Source organism: Hypomesus nipponensis, chromosome 20, assembly GCF_054491055.1.
Source record: "Hypomesus nipponensis isolate SF chromosome 20, ASM5449105v1, whole genome shotgun sequence".
Taxonomy (NCBI): domain Eukaryota; kingdom Metazoa; phylum Chordata; class Actinopteri; order Osmeriformes; family Osmeridae; genus Hypomesus; species Hypomesus nipponensis.
In genome coordinates, this window is record NC_140380.1 from 5,955,997 (window position 1) to 5,974,098 (window position 18,102).

Consider the following 18,102-nt stretch of genomic DNA (forward strand, 5'->3'; position numbering starts at 1 on the left):
AATCGATGTGTGGGTGAATACTTATGTTACCTTGTGTGGTATTTTGGACGTTCAATCGCACTTAGCTAAGTGAAGATTCATCCAGGGCTCCCACATTGTTTGAATAATGGATATCAATGACCGTGACTGTCAATTATGTGATTTTTATTCATTGAAATCTATTTTCCAGACATCATTTTACTTCAGTTGAGAGAATCAAGTAGGCAGCTTACCCACACCTGATGATATTGACATTAACACACAATACGCCTTCAAGCAGGTTTTAAAGTGAAGGCCTTGGTTCATTTAATATTTTAAACTATAGACATTTTAAAAGCTGAGAACTGGAAATGTTATAACATTTTTATGTAAAACTTGAGCAGACTTATAGTCTGGAGATATATAGAATGTTCCCTGGATCAATAATCTTGGGAATCTCGTCAATAAAGCTCTTTTGAATCATGTGTAATAACCTGCCCTGGGTCTCTGGGTGTTAGAAAGACATATTGAAGGCCTCACGGACAAAAAGACATTAACACAGTTTGGTCTGACTTTATTGACCATTTCAACTTCAATACTTGTCATGCTCTCTCCTTCTGTCACATCAAACACAATTGTATTAACCGTTCTACTTTTACTGCACATTTAGATCTTGTGGCGCCTTAGATCAACTCTAAGATGTGCACACTTAGTACACACACACACACACACCTCAACACAGTTGAGATAACATGCAGGCCTTGATACTTGACCTGCCATACATTCACAACGTACATACACGTCCCCACAAACAGTCGCACGCACACCGACAACCCTATTTACAACCCTATTTACGACAGCCCAGTAAAGGCGGACACCGATTGGACGGACGTCCTTAAAGGGTCGGATAAATCTTGACGCACATAAACAGTCAAGACGCACCTTCACATCCGCACGCACGTCCACAAACACACGGAATGCATGGAGAGGTTTGGGAGGGGCGGGGGGGGGGAGAGAAGGGGGTCAGGGGTCAGCCGTGGCTGCGCTTCCTCGGCAGCTTGGGCCGCCGTGGCTTGAGGATGACATAGCGGCTGTAGCTGGTGCGCTGGTCCGACAGGAACGGGATGTAGAACGCCCTGAAGAAAGGAGAGGACCTTGGGAGGGAGAGAGACAGAGACACACACAGAGAGAGAGAAAGAGAGAGAGAGAGAGAGACCGAGAGAGAGAGACCGAGAGAGAGAGACCGAGAGAGAGAGACCGAGAGAGAGAGGGAAAGAGAGAAAGAAAGAAAGAAAGAAAGAGAGAAAGAAAGAAAGAGAAATAGAGACAGAAGGAAAGTCAGCAAGCACTTCTCGCTCACTTCCCATTCACACCATGACGAACGTCCAAACAAACTCTGCTTTGTTTCCATGGGAGCCTGTGAGGAGACATACTTGGCTGTGTGGAGGAAGGGCTTGGAGGCGATGACGCTCCACTCCTCCTTGTTGGCAGCATAGCGAGGTTCCAGAGGCGTCTCCGTGTCCGTGTCCAAGTCCACCAGGTAATGGCACTGTCGCAGGTCTACCTACAACACGGCCATCACACAACCAGCTTCTAACCATCGCACAACCAATACACAACCATCACACAACCAGCTACTAACCCTCACACAACCAATACACAACCATCACACAACCAGCTTCTAACCATCACACAACCAATACACTACCATCACACAACCAGCTTCTAACCACTACACAACCTTCACAACCAACCACTACACGAAAATCATGCAGCCAAGCCTACAACCATCCTATGACTACAACACAGCTGTCATACTCACATATCTGGTTGGCTCCTCCAGATTCTGGTCATTCATGTTGGCGGGGATCATCTGAGTAGCCAATGGGCTTGCAGCGTAAGGCTGAGGCAGTTGTCCTCTGAACTCTGATTGGATGAAATGCAGCTGCCAACTGAAAGAGACAACCGATTGTCAAACGTTGACAATTTCAATCGAACACAATATAACGCATACCAAAGTAGTAGTCACACACAAACATTACACACACACACACTAACTTGTTAGGTAGGAGGAAGCTGCTGGGGTAACGATACCACTCCTTGCCGACACACACACTGACGAGACGGCCCTCAGGGACCGAGTGGAGAGACGGGTCCTTGGCGATGCGGTGGAACTCTGGGTACAGGTCCAGGGGAGCGTGATAGCCTGCAGGCCAGACACACCCAGTCAGACAGACAGACACACCCAGTCAGACAGACAGGCAGACACACTCAGTCAGACAGACAGGCAGACACACCCAGTCAGACAGACACATACAGTCAGACAGACGCATACCAACAGTCAGACAGACACACCCAGTCAGACAGACAGACACATACCGACAGTCAGACACATACAGTCAGCCAGACACATACAGACAGACGGATACCAACAGACAGACAGACACATACCGACAGACAGACAGACACATACAGTCAGACAGACAGACACATACAGTCAGACAGACAGACACACAGTCAGACCGACAGTCTGGCACACAAAGACTGACAGACGATCCCCCCCCTGCCCCGACAACATACAGTATCTCCACGAACACATGAACCAATAACGTCAATAACGTTATAATGTCCGTAGGAGACGAGAGGAAAATGTGCGTGTCACCTCTGAAGAGGGCGACGGAGCGTGACAGGGACAGCAGCGTGAATGCCAACAGGGAGGTGAGGGCCAGCCAGTTGGAGGAGACCGTGTAGTGTTCCAAACGGTACCGTTGAAACAGGAAGTGGTGGCACTTCTGCAACAAACAAAAAAGCGTCACAGGAAAGCGGGGGTCGTCGTCATCGTCCCCCCATCCCTACACGCGTGCCCCGCGTTCCGCACGAAGTGAGGCAGGCGTGACAGCCCGACATATGAACCATCCATGGCTGCATAGGAACGTGATTAACCCTAACCCCCCCCCCCCCATCTAGTCAGGTTACAGTGCAATTCAGGTGATCCCAAAGGAAAGTGTGTGTGTGTGTGTGTGTGTACCTGCAGAGAGGACAGTGCCACTGCTCCACTCAGGCAGATGAGGGGGTAGATTGGGAAGAGGAACCTCTCTTCCTTGTGAGGTCTGGTGAAGAACACCAGCATCCACACATACATGGGAGACAGAGTCAGCCAGTAGGGTCGACCCAGGTTCTGTACTGTAAAGGCAGACAGACCCCAGACAGACAGGTTAGAAGAAGCGGGCACGGTAGACCCAGCGTTTACGAACCCTCTGGTCTCATGCGTGCGCAGATCCCTTTTTTCCTCTCTCACCGTTGAATTTGTGCAGCAGGGTCTCCATGAGGGCGGTGAGGGGCAGGGACAACAGAGCCAGGACGAACACGAGGTTGAAGTTGAGGAAGCCGTTCATGAAGTAGTAGTGCCAAGGCTCGGTACCTGCGACGGGGGGGGGAAACGCACGCACGCACACTTTCACTGCTGTGTATTCATTTCAGAATTCAGAAATAATCCATTGGAATCAGCTCCACTTCGCATGTGTGAACAGGTTACCGTAGAGATCAGGGCCATGGGGAGTGAAGACGTTGTACAGTAGGATGTTGAGCGGCGCGATGACAAGTTTTCCGTAGAAACTGGAGTCTACCATCACTAAGGGCACCTGGATGGAAACGGAACAATTTCAGCCTTGTATGGGGTCATTGTTGGGGTCAGGGCTCTGTTTATGAAACGATTGAATGGGGTAAAATCACAAGTGCTTTCTCACCAACAGAAGCAGAAGTGCGATTGCTGACCAGATGATGAAGCTTTTCCACTTTTTTTTCAGCACCAGCAAGTCGAAGGCTATCGGTATCCTAACATCAGCAAGCCAGCGAAAGTTCATATCAGTCAGTAACAATACTCAAACATGTGGCCATCAACCAAACACTGAAATTGAAGCGCATATACAATGGAAGGTAAACACATAAAACGCATTAAAGAAAAAAAGCTATGTTCTTACCCAATCAGAGCAGAGAAGGGCCAGCCAACAATGGCTCCTGCTGCCACACCCATAATGGCCAACGGGGGAGAGTCCTGGAACCAGCCTGTCATGGCCACCAGTGTCGAGTACATACAGAACGTGGAGGGCAGAAACGCTGGAGCAAAAGGGAGTCAAATAAAAAATGAAAGAATTTAGTGTTGGGTCCAAAAAGTGTCCTATTTAGGATAATGGGACAAATCAGACGACATAAAGTGAAGTGTCACAATAACAGCAAAAAGCCAGACCTGCTGAGGAGATGAACATTCCAGAACTCAAGACCAGGAAGGCCAGCATGAGGCGACCCACATGCAACCCAAATTTTTTACACACCGCCCTGTCAAATACACACATATACACACGCACATATTTGAACTTGTTCCTTTGAGGACAGCCGCTTGTAAACCCACTTTTTGGAGGCAGGAGACTCACTTGTAGAAGTAAAGCTCACAAACACAGCAGGAGAAGGCAAGGACACAGCGCACAAAGTAGAAGACCAGCACCTGACAGAACAGCACAGGAGGAAATAAGAGTTTGCGTCAGTGCTTGTAAACCAGAGCGTATGATGGATAAGGGGGCAGGACACAGGCCCAATCAAGGCCTCTCTGAGACACTGTGGAAACACTGTGTTTCTCATTGAAACATTACATTTACATTTAGTCATTTAGCAGACGCTTTTGTCCAGAGCGACTTACAGTAAGTACAGGGACATTCCCCCCGAGGCAAGTAGGGTGAAGTGCCTTGCCCAAGGACACAACGTCATTTCGCACGGCCGGGAATCAAACCGGCAACTTTCCGATTAATAGCCCGATTCCCTAACCGCTCAGCCATCTGACTCCCAAACACGCATATATAAGAAAGGTCTCGTGCATGCATTTCATACCTTGTTGGTCTGTAATATGTGTGCATGTAAGCAGGCGGGAAGAGCGTGTAACCACAGGTAGGCGTAGGATCTGATGGCGTAGAGAGGAGAGTATTCCCACGTTTGCATCCCGGTTCCATATAACAGGAAGTGCATCTGCAGAAGAGGTCAGAAAAGCACAACATTTGTATGTGGAATTTGCGCTGACAAAAACAACTCCCAGCCTCCATTCAAGACATTCAACACCAATATAGCTAAGTTTACGACAAACTATTCATCACACCAGTTCAATGGCTGCAGGGTGTCGAGTTAGGGCGTAGCTATTTACTTTGTTGTAATAGGTGTAACTTCTATATAAAGGGGACTAGGCCATAACAATCTTGTGTTGGACAAGACCACTAAAAAGCAACAAAGTGTGTGTGTGTGTGCACGAGCGTGTGCTGGGGATGTTTGTCCTTGGATGGGACAACTCACAGGCTCCCAGTAGTTGAAGGTCTCATCGCAATCTGAGATGTTGCTCAGTAACGCTGCACAGAAGCGGGCAGAGAGCAGGCATTTGAAAGCAGTGGAACCCTCCGGAGCCCACACCTGCCCTCCTCGACTCACTGACCTGCACGCACACACACACACGACTCACATATAAATAACACACTTGCAAGGATGAGAACATTGTTGCGATATGGGTGAAGTTTTATTTATCTTATTTCACTCCTTATGCAATCTGGCTGAACAGCAGTGCGCCAACTTTCTCAACCAAACTATCTCCAGTAACCCAAGCTCGAGACTACCTAGAAGTTGGGAGGGAGACCGATTGGGTTTGAATCATTCCTTTTATCATTTTATTGATATTTAATGATATGTACATGATATGCAAAGATGTTCCTGCTTTGCAAGAGTGTGTGCCTGGAGAATTATGGGATGCCCTGTGCTTTAAAAAGGATTTAAAAGAGGATTAAGTCAAAGTAAATTATAACATGCAATAATCTGTTGATGCGACAGCCTGATAAATCGGTTGCATGAAGTTGGATCAGGGCACTGTCCACACTCCTTGTATACCCGTGCTCCAGATGCCGCACGAACTAGTAGTAGCCTGCTTTTGTCAACTGTGCGATAAGAACACGTCAGCCTTATTTTAACTCCAACCAAAGAATTTGCCGTGCAAAAAAGTCTAGTGACAGTCTCACTTCATCGGTTTCATGGTCTGAGTTATAAAATATAACGTTAGAGCAATTAAGTTATTCGTAACATTATCAAATAAAGTAGCTAGCTAGCTGCCTGCAAACTACAACGACAGGTCTAGACTTCTCGGAAGGTGGGAATTTAATAGCAACGCCTGAACAGTGAATCCTGTGAATGAATGACACCGTCTGCCTAGGCAAGCTGGATCTAACGTTAGCTAGCTAGCTAAGTGCCACAACGGCAACTGACTGCACAGTTTATAATGTTTTAGCTAGCACTAAACTAGATATAATTTGATACATGAAAGTACCTATGATAATAAAACAGCGCAGCTCAACTGTCACGGATTTGGAAGCAAGTCCATTGTTGTTGAGAGTGTAGTAGGCTACGAATTGCTAACTGGCTAGATAGCTTTTACATTCGTTGCCAATCGTCAAAAACTGGCTAGCACATAGCTAGCTCCGAGCTGCTAGCCATACATAATTGAATGACAGCTACAAGGCTTTTCGGCAGAAATGGCATCGCTTTATTGCTTATCACTCACTCTTGCCGTGTGTCAGATATTTTGCTGTCATCACTGCCCTTCTCTTCTTTTACTGTCCGAGCTTCACTTGGGGCGATTACGTTATTTGAATCATGTCTGCTTCCTCGCCTGTTTCGATGCCGAATTCTTGACGCCATATCTAAAGATTGTGAGCTGCCTGCAGGTTCCACATCTTCGTGCATTTCCGTAATGGACCATTGAAGGACTTAATTGGCACCTCTGCCCTGCACATCTTTCTAAGATTTGAAACACAATTTATATAATATACACTCATTGGTATGTCTTTGGTTTGCAGTGTACACAACAGAAGGTGCCAATTTATACTAAATTCTATATTAATGCATAAATACAATTAACTAATACCGTATGTGTTACGTTGCAAGTGCCTATATGCTCACTGAATAGAGAAACTTGAGAGAGCAGTGAGGCCAAAGTAAGACAATCTGACGGGTAGGATAAAATGTTAGGACACCCAGTCCTGGCAACAAATGATACCAAACATTTTGGTCATGGCATAATATATTTACTTACATTCAAAAGACTGAACACACATATTTTCAAATACTTAACATACAAAAGACACATTTCACCATCACCAGTCCAGTAAATAGTACCGATACAGAGGAATACATGAAGCTCCATCATAATACATCATCATAAACATGTTTCCTGAAGCATCAAAAGAATATAAAAATGTATATTATGTTTATCAAGGTTTGCATAATATTACATCATCATATTACTCCAAATTCATGCCACATCAAGGATACAATTACATTCCTGAGTTTTAATTCTCTATATATGTTTAAAAGTAAACCAAGACCAGCTTCTTCATTGTTAACTTCCTGTCAACAATACTAAAACCTACTATTCCCTACCTACCTTATGTCAACATGTAAGCATGTTTCCAGCAAGGTTTGCAAGTGTGCATGCAGTTTGAGTGCCAGTGTGTGTGAGAGAGCATGTGTATGTGAGTGGTAGACGAGCCTGTAGCAGTAACTTGTCTGAGGCAGGTCTGGATGTGAGAAGGTATCAATGCGTTTAACCTGCTCCACAGTTCCTTTACTCGCTTCTCTGACTACCGCATGAAAGCTCAGCTCATCCCATTTGGACCCTGCCCAGAAGCTTATGTCGTAGGTAAAGTGCACTGGGTACAAGGAAAATGGCCGATAGGGTGTCCCCGGCAACGGGCAGAGTTGAAAGAAATTTTGGAAGCGGCGGTCATGTGACCAGAGGATGCGCCAATCAGGGAGAGAGAAAAGAAGAGTGGCGAGGAGGTCCATATTCAGACACATACTCACACACACCTTGGTGATGTCTTCGGTTAAGTCGTCCACCGAAACCCGGCCGACCTCGCCCATTGGCTGAGCCGTCAGACCCAGACCCTCCTGCTCCGGGATGAGGGAAACCCCGTACGGAGTCAGCAGCCCCTCCAAACTCTGCCCGAGCATTCTGAGAGGCTCAGATGCAGCAGGAAACACACCTCGGAGTAGGAGCTGATGAAAGGCAGGTTGGGCCCAAGGACTAATAAGACATTTCTGAAAGACTAGGCCACTGACTCCTGTCAGAGCTCCAATAAACCCCTCAGTTTGGTCCTCTGTAATCCTAGCACTGGTATCACCCCCACCTCTTTCTACACAGCATCCTCTATGCCATCTGCAAACACCCTCACCCTGTTCCCCATCCACCGGTAGGGGTGCCCGCACCTTTAACTGAGGAAGCAGGGAACTACGTAGCAGAAAACCCCCACCACTTTCCCCTTCACAATCACGGCCGGCAGTAGGCGCCACATCTATGCCCCCTTGTCCCTCTTCTCTGACAAACGGGACTGTACTGATGTGTGTTCCTTCAAGGGCCTCAACGATCGCCTCGGTGTTCCCCCCATCGTCTGAAGGAGTGGGCCGGCCTGCGAGTGGATTGGCCGATCGGTCGGTCTTTTTCTCAGCGCGACAGGAGGCTTCAGTGTGGAAGGGCTGTACCCAGTAGCAGTGTCTGCTGTCCGTTTTCAAGCCACAGGCCTGCAGACACTCGGGCGTGAAGCGGATGACATGGGGAAGGGGCTCCGTCACCATGGAGATAGACCACTCCTCTGTCAGTCTGTTCAGAACGACGTCCTGAGTCACCCTGACGGGATGGACAGAACCCGGAGAGAGGAAGTCCCTGGGCAGCAAGACAGAGAGGGAGAGGGAGAGGGAGAGAGAGAGAGAGAGAGAGAGAGAGAGAGAGGGAGATTGGATGATGTCATGGCAGGGATCAGCTATGCTGTCTGAAACTCAACATGCATTTGAAGATACGTACGTTTTGTGCTTACCTGTGTATGTAGTCTTTCAGTTCAGCCGGTACGTGGTAATGTACTCTCTCTTCCCCGACGGTTTCCAGCATTCTCAGTTTCCGAGGGGTGCCGAGAGGGAGACCGCGAGTGAACACGTGGGTCAATGCCCTGTTCACATGGAAGCCTTTATCCTGGCTCCTGACAGAACACACACACACAAGCATGTCTTCACCTTCGCTCCCACGTAAGACAAATATCTGCTCACCAGATAACCTCCATTACCCATAACCACAAATAACTACCTGTATCCAGTGCATCTGTAGCTCGTGAACTTCTTATCATCAAAGGGTCGGACGTCACTAAGAAGGAGTCCAGCCTCGGCTGCCATGACAGCGACTTGCCAACTATTGTGCCATTCTCTCATTGGCTGGTCAGCAGGTGTCCCGCCCTGCCCGTTACATAGAGCAATGTGGACTTGTCCTTCTTCACCAAGAACCTGAACACAGCTGAACACATATTTCCCAAATGTATCATGATTAAACACTCATAAATATATGTTGTGTTAGACTCTGCTAAAGCTGTGCTTTACCTGAGGAAGAAGTTTTTGAGGAGCTCTCTGTTCTTCTTCACGCCACTTTTACGCCCACAGTGAGGGAAGTTGAATACCACAAGATCAAAAATGCGACCACCAAGACGTTCACAATCCCCCAGCCTTGTCGAGTCCACCTCAAACAGCACCTCTCCACCTGCAGTAGTTGGAAATAGCCTACATTTTACGGGAGTATTAGGCGATCACCCATTCGTTCCACAATAACATGGAAAACTTTTTAGATCACATTAACGTGGTGATACAGTAAGCACACACAATTCTCTCACCTGAATCTTTGATGGTCTGGATGTTAATGGCAGTTCCTTCGTGCCGCAGTGCCTCCCTTTGGCACTGTAGGCAGGTGGCCGTGATGGCCCCACCGCCCATAGATAAGCGTTCCTGTGCCAGACCAGCGGCAAAAGAGAAGTTTCCCTCTCCAACAAGCAACACCAATCCGCTACCAGACATAGCTGTTCTGGTGACCAAAAAAACGTATGGTGAACACTGAACAATGTCAACGTACGTGCAGTAGGATGTGTGCATGCGGTCCAGCCTACCCATAGGTTGTCACGATGTCTGCTTGCCTTCAGAAATTTGTCATCTGCATTTTTACTTTAACTCTACTCGTAATCCAACCATCTGCATTCATTCCAAATTAAGCAAGTAGCATCCGCAATTTAAGTGCACAACTAGCCTAAGGCCTGGGAACATATTGCGAGTTACCCTGTCACCGCTAATATTAATGTATTTGTTGGCTTCAAATCAACTTGATCATTTCATCCATGTTTGGAGTAAAACTGTCTTTACTGTTAAACGAATTATGGGTTGAAGAGGTTCGCGTTATATAGTTTTGCAGAACTGAACTTTATGACTAAATCCCAAACTGAAGATTCACGTGTGCATCGATGTGTTACAATTAAAAGGGTCTGGAGGGAAACATACACGGACTGAGAGTATGCAAAATAAGTATCTTCAGTTTGTGTACTATAATGATATAATCGCAAGAAAATACGATATTGCATGTATGACAGTATAACCTAGTATTTATCGTTTATAATTTATGTACTACTAAGTTCTGAACTAAGTGATGATAAACCTTCCTTGAGTCATTCAATCCACACTGTACACTGCGTTGAAGCTGTCAGAAACGACGTCCTCGTCTACTACTTGCACGTACACACACCACAAAAGACAAGACAATGCCATACCACACTCCTTTATAAAATGAACTGTACTCATTCCATATTACAATCAAATACAAATTATGCTTTTATAAACTTTTCAACTTTGTTAAATAAATCAAATGAGTATCAACACAATCTGTTTGTCTACCATAATTTAAAGTAGACATTGATTCTGAATGTAGTCTTTTGAATTTGTTGTCCTTAGAAACTTACATTTAGTAAGGTGCGAGAGTACTACAAACTTAATGAGAGCCCACATAAAACAATTGTAAACACTGGTAATTATAGGTAATGTAAAGTAGTATGCTTTTTCAAACTAGGGATTACATCATAACAGATAAATCTAAACAAAGTAATAACCATGTCCCATTTTTTACTTTGGAAATATCAAAATCAAGTTGCAGTGTACATGCATTGTAAGCCGAGGAAACCTTACCACCCCACTGCTCAAGTTCAACATGACAATAGTTATTCCACATGGGTTACTAAATGTAAACTGAAGGTAGATTGATGAAAACTCAATGTCAGAAAGAGATGTAAAACATTTTAATTTTCTCTTTACTTTTAACTACATTGAGATAAATACCAGACATAAGACCAGACAAAAGGTGTCTGCTAAATGAATACATTCTAATTATTATAATGACGTAAGAGCACTAAAGAAAGGTATCCTCATTTAACAAACAGAATGGCTATAGCCTACTTGCCTGGAATGTATTCAGAATGTCATAAATATATTCAGGATGCTTAATTGGGCAAGCAATAGGATTTGAAATTACAACCATATAAGAAAAAAAGAAAAGAAAAAAAAGTTTTGCAAATGTCCACTTTTGTCATTTAAACGTCAAATACTTCACTCAAGTAGAGCCAATGCAAGAACATTTGTAGATCACCATCCAAGGCTTATTTTTGTAAGTATTTCTTTATAACTCACTATATTTACTTGCAGTTTGATGCAATCTCAACATTTACATAAATAACACATTCTTCTATGTAAAAAGTACAATTTTCTTGACAGCAATAGTACTTTCCCAGTCAAGGAAAATAAAAAGGAGAGATTTATTCTACCTCATTGCACTTTTACCCTTGGAATAGTCCATGCCTATTTGGTTTTAGATTTGGTTTTCAATCTATTCAGGCACAATAGCCAAAGGAAAATAACCATTAAACCATTTCATGGCAAAAACAAGGTCATAACAAATGAAAATGTACATATCAATATAAGCTCAGTACTTATGGTCCATAAATGTGTATTTTTTAAGTCGTCAAAAGACAAAAATGAATGATAATCGTGCAACTTGCTTGTCATAAGATAGCGAGGTTGGGTTTACTCATGTAAACCAACGTCTCATCACTTCAGAAATGTCACTAATAAACTCACCCATGAATTGGAGCCCACTCAATCCCTGAAAACAATGGGAGACTCTTCGATTCATAGAGTAAATCAATGCGATGCCGGAAATGACTAGAACTTTGAACCTGATACCAAGTGCAATGTGTGTTATCTCAAGGTTGAAACCTGCAAGACAGGAGTATGCTCGGAGCACACTCTCTTTAGTGGCGGAGCCCCTGAACATTCTTCTTCCTCCTGTACAAATATATGAGAAGAGGAGAATATGAGATGATGGAAGTGCAAAAAGGGATATAATTAGGCATGGTTGGGCATATAAAAGCACATACAATGAACTCAGAACAAACATAGAATGTCCTATGAAATTAATTTTTAGTGGTTTTTCAAAACGAACAAAAAATGCACCTAAATACAATGACTAGCCTGGTAGTCATTAGTAGCAGATCCTTAGTGTTTTACCTGAGCTGTGAGGGTCAACAGATCCTCTTTAATCAGTGTTGGAGGTCCATCCGCTAATTCACATGTCAAGGAAGGCTCTAAAATTAGACATACTGCTTTTATTATACTTGTGACGAGGACAAGTGAGAATGTTTGCAAAACTGCTGTTCAAAATTTGAGAGGGGGGTCTTTGGTAAACCTTCTAAAACCTCTTACTTGCAATCATGAGATCATCGAGGTGTATGTGTCGGTGTGTCTTCTCACCCTCCATGGTCTCCTGACCCAACGTGGGAGGCTGGGAGTCGTCAGTGCGGAAGCCAGAGGCGTGGACAGGGCTCAAAGGCTCGCTGGCCAGGGGGCTGGAGTTACTGCTGCTGTCTACTTTTGGCTGGTATGTGTCAGACAGCGAGCTCTGGTTACTGTTCTCATCTGGAGAGGAAAACAAAACAGGCACTGTGAGAAAACTGTGAAGCCACGTTGAGGGTGCGGGCTCATGTTTGGAGGTATTTAGTAAGTGAACAGAACAATTCACACACAACAATGGCTTTCATTGGAGGAAAAAAAAAACATGTTAGTGAAGAAAAGCACTGGAAGAAATGACTTCTAGTGGCCCGTTCTCCCAAGTTTTGCTTTTGTTGTGAACCCTGAGCCACACCATACTCTTGATAACTCTCATTAGCAGTTGCACTGACCTAAAAACTGATACATTTTTCCCCCAAAATAATTTATTTCAGTCTCTTTCCATCTTTTAAATATTTCAGTTGGTATCATCAGCTGGATGTCTGAAGGGTTATAGAAGTAGTTACTTACCATTAAAGTCGAGCAGATGTGTGTTATCTGAGCTAGGATCTGAGAAGTTGTTCAGATCCCTGACCACACCAGCCGCAACTTTGTCTTTCTGGAACCGCAAGGAGACAGGATCTGAACATATCTGTGCATTGTAGGCTGCATTTAATATTCATCTAATGTACAAAAGGCAGTGATGAAAATACAGTAACTCACTTCCTTGGTGTCTACCACAGGTACCCATTTGAATATTCTCAAAGACGTGTCCCCAACAGTAACCCATTTCTTCTCCCTGCACAAAATACAAGTTTGCAACCAGTGTAGCAAGCACATACACAATTCAACAGGTCGGATGCATTTGTTAATACATCGTGACTCGCTAGCTAGCCTTTAGCCCCGACAGTGCAAAAGGGAAGGATCATCTCGTCAGATGAAATGAAAGTACAGGTATGGGCCCTATTTTCATCCATCTCAATCTCAGAGATAAGATTTTGTGTTCATAACAATCTCATAAAAACCTGAGCTTTAATCCTCAACCTTGACAAGTATTCGCTTGTGACTTAGTGGGCAACGTTAGCTTTGCTAAACTCCCTTCCGAGTCCCACCCCAAGTTGACAAGCCACTTGTCTCGTACCGTTAAAGCCTCATCTCTGGGGAGACAGATTCACATTAACGCTCATTGGTCGTACTCTCCGCCATTCACTGTCATTCTATGTAACCCACGCCTCTTGAGTCGCTGAACTTCTGTTTCGAGAATCTTTCAAGATGTGTTACACAAGAAAACGATTGTTGTTCTCACCATCTCCGGACCCTCTCAATGGCTGCCATCACCTTTTTCATGTCATCTTTAGCGCGGCTTCGGGTCTCCGCTCGAACTGAGCGTCCAGACATGTTTGCTGCTTGGTTTTAGTTTAATTCGTCTCCGGTGCTATTCCGACAGGATGTTTAGCCTAGCTGTCCAGCCCCCAAATCTCGCGAGCTTTCGACACCCATTCACTTCTCACTACTGTACAACGCTTTCCAGAATTTGCATGCGTTTACATAAAGTTACCAGTTGGGTACACTGTGGCATAGCAGTATCACGGGCTGAAACAATGTCCGTCAAATAGCAAATGATAGAGGCGACTGGGGTCTCCAATTCCGGTCCTGGAGAGCTACCATCCTGGAAGTTTTCACTTCAACTGCAAATAATGTAGCCTCATTCAGCTCATCATCCAGCTAATTAGTAGAATCAGGTGTGCTAAATTAAGTTCAAGTGTAAACAGTCTGGATGGTAGCTCTCCAGGAACAGGGTTGGAGACTCCTGGACATGGTCTGGCAAAGCATATATGCTTGTTGCAATTATTAAAGTAATAAAGTCCCACAACTTCCTCTAGATTTAATTAACACCACTTAAGGGATGATCTGCTGTCCACAAAACTGGGCAAAGGAGAGGTAAGTTTACCGAAATGAACCCAATCAACCCAAAGCCATTTTCCTTAAAAACCATTTCTTTATTAAACCAGCATGCAAATGCCACTTCGATGACAGTAGTCATTGCAAGCCATGATGTGAAGAGGAGGCAGTGAAAGAGAGAGAGAGCGAGACACCACAACACACAGAAAGGGTCTTTAGTCCTTGGGTTCGGCCAGCACAGTGTCGAGAGCGCTCTGCGCCTCCTGTATCTGCTGCTGCAGCCTCTGTTTCATCCCCTCGTTCTGGGCCTTCTTGAGCATGGCCTGCATGTCCCGGATGGCCGCCCTGTAGCCCGGCGCGTTGTGGAACACGCGGATAGCCCTGTCCCCGCTGGACACCAGGAAGCGGCTGTTGATGTCGAACCTCAGGTCGGTGATCTCGACGCAGTGAACGCCATGGAACTCCTCCTCCAGCCGGCCCGTGGCCGCGTCATACATGGCCACGTCGCAGCCGTTGGAGACGGCGACCACGCGGGCATCGGGGGAGAGCGCCACGAGGCTGCCGTCCGAGGACTGGCACGGTACGGACAGGAGCAGGTAAGGGTCCTGCTGTTTCTTGTACTCGACGTCGGTGTCCCACAATCTCCACGTGCCGTCTTTGGACACCGTGGCCATTCTAGGGAGAAAGAGGATTTGGCCAGTTTAAGCCCAATGCGGGGCTGTTACATGTCGACCACGGAACTTTGATCAAATTGAGTGTTGATTTGTGAAACAAACTCAATCTAAGAATGTGTCCATGGCATATCGTTTAGTTTCCCTACTCCAACACACCTGATTCAAATAAATGGGTCGTTCTCTAGCTCTGGAGAAGCCTGGTAACAACCATGCATATGAAATAGGTGTGTTGGAGCCAAGAAACATCTAAAACATGCAGGACAGGGGTTCCCTGAGGACAGGGTTAAGAACCACTGTTCTAGAACATTCTGGTCCCGGTCACAGCCCCAACTTGACCTGTGCAAGATATTTACGCAAAACCACAATGTCACAGCCATACCTGCGGGAGTCATTGGAGAATGAAAACGAGTGGACCCCTGCTGAATGACCCTTGAGGTCAAATGCTCGTGACACCTCTCTGAACTCCCCACTCTTCCCAAAGCAGACTTCCCACACCTTCACATCAGGGGTGAAGCCACAAGAGGCAACAAACCTGAAATTGAAAACAAGAGAACGTTTGTATTTCACATTACGCTACATAAATAGGGTTTATTCAACGTAAATAAAACTAACGCCAACTGTTCCATATTTTCCACCTGCAAAGTCACATTTTATTTATTCTCTTACAGCAGGGGTTCCCAACCCTGGTCCTCAGGGAGCCCCTGTCTTGCATGTTTTAGATGTTTCCCTGCTTCAACACACCTGATTCAAATGAATGAGTCATTATCCAGCTTTGTAAAAGCCTGCTTATGACCATTAAATTGAATCAGGTGTGTTGGAGCAGGGAAGCATCTAAAACATGCAGGACAGGGGGTCCCTGAGGACCAGGTTTGGGAACCACTGTCTTACAGTGATTGTATGTAATGGCAATCATTCTAAATATTATCACTTTACTGACCTGCCACAAGGTGAGATAGCAGCATAGGAATTTGTCATCTGATTAGTGTTGATAGAGGCCAGAACCTCTCCTTTAAGGTCCCAGATAAGAATGGTGGTGTCTGTGTAGGCACTCATGATGAACTTGCCTAAAAAATTAAATAAAAATACTTAATGAAACAGACCGATTTAATGAAACCCCTTTATCTGGATCATCATTGTGTAACCATCACCATACCTGTTTCCGCAATTCCAATGTTTATTATATTGGCCTTGTGTCTTTGGGGAAAGTCTTCTGGAGCAGCTTTAAAATTGAAGGACCCATCTTCCTTCTTGATCATCTTAAAGATGCGGATAGTATCTCCATTTGCAAGCCAAGTAATAAAGGCCCTGCACACAAAGCGCAAGCAATGAGGAAAATGCCTGGCATGGAGAGATGCCCATCCTCCTGTTGTTTTGAAAAGTGCTGAAAGAAGATTTACCTCGAATCCGGACTGAAGCGAACCAGTGTGGCATGGTCCAGTTCCACATTAGCCCTGAGACATTTGTGATCTCTGTCCAGGAAGTCTCGGGTGCTCCAGATTCGGACCGTACGGTCATCGGCACAGGAGGCCAAGTATTTTCCATTACTGCTGAAGTCGAGGCATGTCACGTTAGCACTGTGACTCTGGGGACGGACGAACAGTTGATAGGTGAGCAGTGAGCAATGTGAAAGGTGGTAATCGTGCAGATTGGTTCATTTCAAAAACTTGAGTGCTCTTAATAATCGAGACTCAGCCAGTTCACAAAGACACCCAAGACGGTCAATAACGTCACATTCTGGCAGTAACAGAACTGTGTGAGGTGGAATTTCTAATTGATTAGATAAAAAGCTACTCAGCCTGAAGGTTTTACAATACTATGGACTTTTGACTAAACAAGCAAATTTCCAGGGTATATCGTAAGATAACTTTATTGTCTGTCAAACGTTACTGAAGCAATAAAATACATTTACCACATTTAGAAACACACACACAAAACACAACTAAATGTACCTTTAGTGAGGATGCAACGAGTGGGTGGCTGAATGTGTGTTGCTGAGGTTTCTCTTTGCGAGGGCGTTGTTTGTCCTGCTTTAGTTTCTTGGAAACTGAAGTTTTCACTGAATTCTCTTCAGCTGCAAAACAAGCAATAAGGTAAATATTCTTAATCCAACCGTAGTCTATTAACCAGCCAATCCAAAACAAAATGCTCATGTGTACAAGGTTCTCTAAAACAAACCAAAATGTTGCATATTCATGATTGTAAAACGTTTGGAGCCTTTTGAGTCAAGCATTCAGACACGCCCCCAATCAAGGGGACTGTGACAGACATTTAAAACGAGCTAGAGTCATCTATTATTTAGAGCTCTTATATTACAGTTAACTACCTGTTTGATTTGGGAACAAGTGCAATAAAGGACTACACAAGTACAAGATAGAACGGTTATGACAGTGCGCTAACGTCCTGCTATCTTGTGTGGACATAGTACTACTATTTATGTTCTTTAGCTTAGAACTTACCTATCAAGTTTTCAGTCTGTTCGTTCTGTTCACTTATTTCACCTTTCTGTTTCCCCACCGTGACGGCAACCAAAATAAGTAATGCTCCTATAATTAACGTCAAGGCAATAAGAGCTGCTATCTCCATCTTCAACCAGTTTGTGCCACGTTAGTGTATAAGAAGCAAGCTAGTGAGTGAGCTGTGTGTAGCTACGCTAATTATTTGCTTGACTAAGCTAACGTTATATCTAGCAACTTCTGTTTTCAAAGCTTTGATCGGATTTTACTTACAACCCTAGTTAATGCAAAATTTCCGTTTCGACAGCAATCCAATTACAAATTGCCGACGTATAACCTAACTGATTTGCAGAACAGTCGTGGTCATTCAGCTTGTAAAAAGTCGAAAGCACTTTGGGTTCTACCGTAAATTTACTAAT

General features: G+C 44.8%; 4 protein-coding genes across 7 annotated transcripts; all 4 read right to left on the reverse strand.

The window, feature by feature from the left end:
* Positions 1–516: 516 nt before the first annotated feature.
* alg9 (ALG9 alpha-1,2-mannosyltransferase) lies at positions 517–6,731 on the reverse strand. The gene is made up of 15 exons (XM_084683839.1): positions 6,542–6,731; positions 5,293–5,428; positions 4,840–4,974; positions 4,389–4,459; positions 4,205–4,293; positions 3,939–4,074; positions 3,705–3,792; positions 3,494–3,599; positions 3,257–3,379; positions 2,987–3,141; positions 2,621–2,750; positions 2,017–2,164; positions 1,781–1,910; positions 1,392–1,522; positions 517–1,112 (listed from the first exon to the last, which is right to left on the reverse strand). The coding sequence occupies exons 1-15, from the start codon at positions 6,721–6,723 to the stop codon at positions 989–991; spliced, it is 1,884 nt and encodes a 627-aa protein (XP_084539965.1). The 5' UTR covers positions 6,724–6,731; the 3' UTR covers positions 517–988.
* A 311-nt stretch (positions 6,732–7,042) lies between these two features.
* On the reverse strand, positions 7,043–10,311 carry fdxacb1 (ferredoxin-fold anticodon binding domain containing 1). Of its 3 annotated transcripts, none has more exons than XM_084683903.1 (6): positions 9,960–10,311; positions 9,690–9,872; positions 9,403–9,559; positions 9,116–9,319; positions 8,853–9,011; positions 7,043–8,701 (listed from the first exon to the last, which is right to left on the reverse strand). In XM_084683903.1, exons 1-6 carry the CDS (start codon positions 9,961–9,963, stop codon positions 7,420–7,422), a joined length of 1,989 nt encoding a protein of 662 aa, XP_084540029.1. In that variant the 5' UTR covers positions 9,964–10,311; the 3' UTR covers positions 7,043–7,419. The 3 variants fall into 3 exon arrangements, with proteins under 3 accessions (XP_084540029.1, XP_084540030.1, XP_084540028.1); XM_084683904.1 differs by having other exon boundaries at positions 9,690–9,877; XM_084683902.1 differs by having other exon boundaries at positions 9,690–9,963.
* Positions 10,312–10,608: 297 nt separating this feature from the next.
* bcl7ba (BAF chromatin remodeling complex subunit BCL7B a) lies at positions 10,609–14,116 on the reverse strand. Of its 2 annotated transcripts, none has more exons than XM_084683884.1 (6): positions 13,961–14,116; positions 13,378–13,453; positions 13,186–13,273; positions 12,640–12,804; positions 12,397–12,473; positions 10,609–12,174 (listed from the first exon to the last, which is right to left on the reverse strand). In XM_084683884.1, the coding sequence occupies exons 1-6, from the start codon at positions 14,050–14,052 to the stop codon at positions 12,088–12,090; spliced, it is 585 nt and encodes a 194-aa protein (XP_084540010.1). In that variant the 5' UTR covers positions 14,053–14,116; the 3' UTR covers positions 10,609–12,087. The 2 variants fall into 2 exon arrangements, with proteins under 2 accessions (XP_084540010.1, XP_084540009.1); XM_084683883.1 differs by having other exon boundaries at positions 12,592–12,804.
* Positions 14,117–14,633: 517 nt separating this feature from the next.
* tbl2 (transducin beta like 2) lies at positions 14,634–18,088 on the reverse strand. Its single transcript, XM_084683688.1, has 7 exons — positions 17,687–18,088; positions 17,180–17,301; positions 16,628–16,812; positions 16,384–16,535; positions 16,168–16,294; positions 15,610–15,762; positions 14,634–15,231 (listed from the first exon to the last, which is right to left on the reverse strand). Exons 1-7 carry the CDS (start codon positions 17,811–17,813, stop codon positions 14,772–14,774), a joined length of 1,326 nt encoding a protein of 441 aa, XP_084539814.1. The 5' UTR covers positions 17,814–18,088; the 3' UTR covers positions 14,634–14,771.
* Positions 18,089–18,102: the final 14 nt, after the last annotated feature.